Raw genomic sequence first — 6949 nt, 5'->3', positions numbered from 1 at the left:
GGGACTGCTCGTAGTCTAGCTCAGAAATGGTATTTGGGCAAAATTTGGGCTGGGGAAAAAGGGATTTCTAGCCCCACCCTTCAGAACCATTGTCATAAGCACAAATTGGCATGATTTGGAAAACAGCATAACTTCACATTTTCTACATAAACTATAACCAAACCAACAGATGAAATGGTAACAAAAATTAATGAGCTGAAAATAATTTTATTCATACATGTACAGCCTTAGTCAAATTTATGTTACATTTACATTTTAAGAATGCAAGAAAATAAATAAAGCTAAATTTACAACAAATCAGAAAAGAAAACTGATAAATTATCAATTTTCTGTCACAGTACTTTAAATTAGAATTGAAGATTGCAAATAGCCATGCTACAAATTATATTATCAACTTCTTATCATAGTTCATTTTTCAATAACAGGATGGCAAGCTACTATGACCCACTAAAATCTAATTCTACAGGCTCTGGAATGTATGGGTTTCTGTCAGATTATTACAAGTTTATGGTCTATTTGTCCTTTTAAGTCTACTGTTCAACTCTGAAACTTGTGCTTCCACTTTGCTGGCCAACTCTGGATCTGAAAAGTATTCTATAAAAAAGTATGGATTAAATTTTGATAACTTACAATGCTATATCACTTGTAACTTGTAAGAAGAGTAAGTATTGTAAGTAGTGCAAATATCCGTGATGTAAATACCGGTTTGTTTTCTTTTTGTAGCTGTGTCGTAATGTGTACAGTGTAGTTTCATGCCTCCCCCACAGAAGGGATTTTTCCTTAGACCCCACCTCTCTGGAAATTTCAATTAAGCTTCATACATTTCCTTAAAATTTTGGCTTTTGAAAACTCTCCCAGGAATTTTCATTCCCTTCTGTGGTGAGAGTATGTACATTTTCTGGAACCACACAATAAAAAATACCCAAAAAATCACTTGTAACAGAATCATCATGTATAAAATATAGAAACTGGGCAGAAGATGAGCTTAGGAGAAACATGCTTGATTCAGAAAAATAAAAGGTTTTTTTCTTTAAAGCATCCCTTTTTCTAAGGTTTAAAGAAGGACTCTTTTCTCTTTTATTTTTTTTCCATAAAGGGCACAAACATCAGACACTTAAAATGTTTTCAGTTGGTGGGATAAAGACTTTTGTTTGAAAATATGTTCTTGAGGGTAACTTGTACACATGAATTGTATGTCACGATTTTTAAGTAATAAATGTAATTTGTTGTTTTAATTATTAAAACATGTCTAACTATGATTAAAATGATGCAGAAAATTATATTTGACTGGGCCTTGGAAAACAAAACTTGTAAAAAATGTCCCTTGAAAGTCTATGGTAATCTTTGTTAACCCAAACATTTAATTTTAAATAATGCACTGGTCACTAATAGACAGTGATGAATTTACAAGTCCAGGCACTTACTTGATGCAAATTCTCTGACATTCTCTGGTCTTTCTTGTAGGATACTCCTGTGAATTATATTCATTCAGTATGAATAATCAGTTATGACTTCTACTTACTTTTAAATAGTTCAAACGTGCAAGTACTAAACAATAATTAGATGTGACTTTGCAGCATAACACGAACTGCATTAAGATGGACACCGGATAGTGGAAGAAGGAAGAAAGGACGTCCACGGGAGACTTGGAGGAGGACGATCGAGGCAGAAATGAAAACAGCAGGGAAGACGTGGAAAGAACTTGAGAAGGTAGCCATGGAAAGGGAGCAATGGAAATCTCTGATCTCAGCCTTATGTGCCTCCTAGGCGCGAAGAGGATTATGTATGTAGCAGCATACAAATAAATTGTGGGAAGCATGGTATCCTACTGTTAGTGCACTGGAGTTTGGATTGAGCATTCCAGGTTTGAGCCTGGCTGGCCAGGGTCACTGTGTTGTGTCCTTGGACTCTCGCAGTACCCATCTCCACCCAAGTGTACCGTATATATTTTGTGGTTTAAATTCGAGTTTTATTTTTATTGCCCCAGAAGATCACAAACAGGAACTCTATCAAAGGACAGGACAATGAAGCCGTAATAAAGCAAAGAAGATGGAGGTGGCTTGGGCATGTTATCAGGAAACGCCGAGATAGCATAACACAAACTGCATTAAGGTGGACACCGGTTGGTGGAAGAAGGAAGAAACGACGTCCACGAGAGACTTGGAGGAGGACGATCGAGGCGAAAATGAAAACAGCAGGGAAGACGTGGAAAGAACTTGAGAAGGCAGCCATGGAAAGGAAGCAATGGAAATCTCTGGTCTCAGCCTTATTTGCCTCTTAGGCACCACAAGGATTATAAATATTTATACCATGCCATAGAAAATACAGCCAATCAGAATACAGGAAAGCCGTTGTATATTCGACGGTATTCAACCCAACCTTCCCATCGTGCGCTGCGATCTTATTCTCGATGAAATTTAGTGAGCGTATTTTCTATGGCATGGTATAAAATAGTTACACAACACTTTCTCGTGGTATACTATGGAATATCCCACTTGTCACTTGTATTTTCTTCGTATACACACTCACCTAAAGGCTCGTGTATATACCGAGAAAATACAAGTGACTCGTGGGATATTCCATAGTATACCACTCGAAAGCGTTGCATAACTAGTATATAATTTTTCATTGTTTCATATTGATTACCGTAATCTACAACAAAGGGAAATAAAAGTAAATCTTTGAAAATCTAAACCAAAGATAAATTTAAACCACAACACATGAACCCAGCAGCTGAGTGGACAAGCACCATGCCAAAGGGAGAAGTAGAAATACTCCTATAGGTTTCTTGACCAAGCTACAGAAACCAGAGATAACTAAGTCCCAACCTAATGGCTGTTTTTATATTAGAGATGTGTTACTCGTCTGGACGAGCTTGGGACAAACATTTTGTAGTTCATCTGGTAATGCATCTCAAGTATACAGATAGGCACAAGATGGTAACACTTCTGGTTGAGCTATCATTCATAATTCGTCTTTCAAGACGGGTCCGGCCTGGTCAACTTGCCTTTACACTAGAGACACATCACCAGAGGAACAACAAAATATATGGCGAAGCTCATCCAGAGGGCGGATAACATGTCTTTAGTGTGCTGCTAGTCTCGATTGCAGACAGAAGCTTGCATCTCCTTGGATACTCAATTTTCCATCACTTAAAAAGCATCTGAGATTTAACCCAGGAAATTGTATTTTGATGACATATAGCTTAAACGTGATATATGTAGTGTCTCTGATAATTTGTTTGTTACTTGCATGTACTTGCAAACAAATCTTTTAAACTGAGAAATACAGCCAATCAAACACACTTCACAGATCCTGTGAAGCTATGTCACCAGAATAGAATTTTTCTACATGTACATGTACTTCTCTAGGAAAATATGGAGAAATGAAGAGAGATGGCTGTATATAAAGAAGGGTCACATGCAGGTCAACGTAATGAGTGACTGCCTTTATTAGTGCATGCTCAGATGACAAAAAAAAAATTATCAATTTAAGTAAAATGACCTCGATGTAGTAAGCTTACCATTTTCACCGAACTCTTATGGAGAATTAACTCAATTTCTTTTGGATACCCAAAATTTTACCAGTGACATAAATGAAGGTCAGCTTTATATGCCATTTATCACAGTGAATTCCTCAATATTTATTATGCTACTTATTTTATTATTTACTCACCCTAAAAACCCTGTCAGCAGACAGGAGACCTCCGGATGTCCTCTCAAGTATTTTTCGTTTCCAAATCTTGTGTTGATCTGAAGGTGTCGAAGAACAAATTACGGGTGTAAATTGAACTTACGTCTCTGTTAATTCATATTTCACTTGTAAGAATAATAGCACAGTTACCTTGAAGTCGTTAAGCTTTTGCTGTTGTTCTGGAGTTAGTGCTCCTGCATCATTCTGCTCTAATCCGTTTATGCCGAACATTTGTTTCTCCTCCATGTTCAATGTTTACCTTTCCAAGGGTGTTTGCTCTTGTGTTTGAGTCGGTTGTCGCGGTTAAAATCTTGTCTAGAAACTCGTTTTTAGATCAGTCTTCAAATAAGAAGGCAAAATTTGCCATTCCAACGCGAAGATTGCGTTTAAATAAAGGAAGGAAGCTTAGCTAAACGATGTATAATTTGTTTTGACCATTCCTTCACGTACTCAAGTTGCTTAGGAACCGCGTCAAACCTAATTATTCCGGCTTTCCTTACTTTTAAGGGACTCGCGCTATATAGGGAAAACAACTGTCTAAATGCACGCGCAAAATGGCGTAAACAAACTGTAAAAGCGATGTACGCGCAAAATTACAAATTTATTGAAAAAACGCATCACGTTTGTTCTTCAGTTTGCTTGCGGTGTTGAAGCCTCAAATGTAATAAATGTCCCTAAATGTAATAAAGGTCCTAAGTGTAATAACTTTTGGTCCTAAATGTAATAAAGGTCCTAAGTGTAATAAATTTTTGTCCTAAATGTAATAAAGGTCCTAAGTGTAACAACTTTCGGCCCTAAATAAAATAAAGGCCTTCAGTGTTATTAAGGTTCGGCTAAACATGAAATCATGCACGGTGCTTCTCTTTATAAAAGCAAGGAGTTAAAATGTATCTTAGGGATCCAGATTATGATGTACTTTAACAACCAGTTACCGCTTGCCTTAAAGAATGTGCCAAAATCTATTTTATTTTGCATGTCTTATTGGACATGGGCCAACGGCAACAGACGCTTATACACATGTAGGTAACAACAGAAGTAGTTTACTCAAAATCCTCAATAGTGCAAAATGAGCAATTGATGGTTGTTTGGGCTTGTAGCCCGCTAAAACGCTAAGCCCCTTACGCCCTAAGGCTAAAGGTGTAAACTTTCAATAGCCAATTAATTAATTAATTAACTTATTTATTAATATCAATAATTATTAATTATTCCTGAGTAAGGGGGGGGGGGGTCCTGATCGTCTGTCCTTGGTAAAACGGGAAGTTTACCTACATTACTTTTCATATAAAGCGCACAAAGGTATATATCCAGCCTCCTCCTCAGGCGCTCGGCTTCGCACTCGATTCTCGCTGCAATAACACAAGGCGAGCGCGAAACGCGAGTGACTGGTGACGAGCGCGAAGCGCAAGGGACCACGCCAAGGAGAAAGAAAGTGCCCATTTCCCCAAACAAGAGAGAGGCGTCTGGGTACGAGGCAGGTATATATCTGTTTCAAAAAGCAATATGCTCTCCTTGTGGAACAAAACACTTTGTGCTAAATGCATGCGCAGATGAGTCTACTTTATATGCTGAGACACTTACAAACGTTGCATGTTTCTTCCTGCGGAAGGATTCCTGTAGACTCTGTGGAACCAACTTAAAACCGCAAAAAAATCAAATTAAACTTGTTTGCAAAGAAGATGAAGACTATCACGTTTACTTTTTTAACCTCAAACCAAAAAAAAATCTACAGAAAGTTAACATTACAGGGACGTGTTTAGAAAAATTTGGTTTCTTAAGTCTGACGTCGTGTGCTTGTTAATGCTGTACAATTCTTGTAGACCTGTGCCGCCAGTAAAACCGTAGTTTAATTAAATTGAACTTGGAAGCGTCAGAGCGGTTTAAAAGAAAACAAAAGTCTAGTACGTTTGCACGAAAAGTAAAAGTATCATATTTGTTGCTTCAATAGTCTTTTTAAAATTCGAGTTAACAAAAGTTATCATAAAGCACGACGGTTCAAACAATCGAAAACTTCCTAAAAAATCAGGTAAAAAATTGTATTCTAGTGTCAAGTGATCGATCGCGTGGATGAACGTTGTCACGTGATTTAGTTGCTTGCTTCATGACAAAATCGAAATAGCATCTTACAGTACTGGAAAGAAAATGAAGCAAGTAAACATAAAACAGGTTTCAAACTGAATATAATACATAGAAAAGCACCAAGCATGATTTCTTAAGATGTAACCTTTGATACACTTAGGACCTTTATTACATTTAGGACCAAAAGTTATTACACTTAGGACCTTTATTACATTTAGGACCAAACGTTATTACACTTAGGACCTTTATTACATTTAGGGACATTTATTACATTTGAGGCCTCAACAGCGGTTAGTTCCACTCCAGTTTGCTTGCGGTTAGTTCCACTCCGGTTTGCTTGCGGTTAGTTCCACTCCGGTTTGCTTGCGGTTAGTTTTTATTTGTTAGTAAGGGCAGCACTTTTTTAAAAAATTGATAACTGTAGCACTAGCGTAGTACTAATTTTGTTTACGCCATTTTGCGCGTGCATTTAGACAGTTGTTTTCCCTATATAGCGCGAGTCCCTTAAAAGTAAGGAAAGCCATTATTCCTTTCCTGAGTGGGGGAGGGGCAAGTGGGTTGAAAGAGCAGATAGGTGCATTAGCTTGCTCCAGGGAATTAAATATACTTATTTAAGGGGAAAAATTAAATATTAATACTGAAAAAAAAATCATGAAAAAATGGCTGAGACAGAAAGCACAACTGCAACACGAACGAGTGCACAAAAAGTCGAAAAAAAATATTCAGTGACCAACGAGCTATAGGGGGATGTGCCGCTGTGAAGGATGTGGTTTTCAAGCAGTTTAGGCTGGGTTAGGGTATAGAAATCAGAGGGTTTTGGCCTAGAATAGGGGATCATTTGCCGGGAAACAGATCAGTGGTATGAAGAATTAAGTCAAGTCTTGGTACAGTTCTTTAAAAAGCAAGTCTGGGATTGGGACTTTCGGTATCTGGTCTAGTATGGGGTTGCAAAATGCAGCTGAACATGGTCTGGTACAGGGTAAGGGTTTCAAAGTTCCTGCGTCACATCCCCACCCCAAAAATATGAGAGCTCCCCGGGAGTTCCTGTCAACATCAACCTGTCAACGAATAGCTATAGCTATTGAGCAGGCCCGTAGGGAGGGGGGTGCGATGGGTGCGTCCGCTCCCCCCCCCCCCCACGAGCCTTGGAAGTCCGCTCGTTGTGAAAAAAATATTAAAG

General features: G+C 38.1%; 1 protein-coding gene across 1 annotated transcript; it reads right to left on the bottom strand.

The window, feature by feature from the left end:
• Positions 1 to 187: 187 nt before the first annotated feature.
• LOC144641840 (RIIa domain-containing protein 1-like) lies at positions 188 to 4150 on the bottom strand. The gene is made up of 4 exons (XM_078500862.1): positions 3844 to 4150; positions 3676 to 3752; positions 1425 to 1471; positions 188 to 594 (listed from the first exon to the last, which is right to left on the bottom strand). Exons 1-4 carry the CDS (start codon positions 3937 to 3939, stop codon positions 506 to 508), a joined length of 309 nt encoding a protein of 102 aa, XP_078356988.1. The 5' UTR covers positions 3940 to 4150; the 3' UTR covers positions 188 to 505.
• Positions 4151 to 6949: the final 2799 nt, after the last annotated feature.

This window comes from Oculina patagonica, chromosome 1 (assembly GCF_052425735.1).
Source record: "Oculina patagonica isolate OP01 chromosome 1, crgOcupat, whole genome shotgun sequence".
NCBI lineage: Eukaryota > Metazoa > Cnidaria > Anthozoa > Scleractinia > Oculinidae > Oculina > Oculina patagonica.
Note: the sequence above shows the minus strand (reverse complement) of the source record. Positions and strands in the feature narration are given on the sequence as shown.

What these genes read in the sequence shown, in the direction of transcription:
- LOC144641840 (XM_078500862.1), bottom strand. Translation starts at nt 3,939, where the DNA reads ATGGAGGAGAAACAAATGTTCGGCATAAACGGATTAGAGCAGAATGAT. An exon ending in AAAAGCTTAACGACTTCAAG is followed by an intron (nt 3,753 to 3,843) that starts GTAACTGTGCTA and finishes CGACACCTTCAG; the next exon opens with ATCAACACAAGATTTGGAAA. An exon ending in CTGCTGACAGGGTTTTTAGG is followed by an intron (nt 1,472 to 3,675) that starts GTGAGTAAATAA and finishes TATAATTCACAG; the next exon opens with GAGTATCCTACAAGAAAGAC.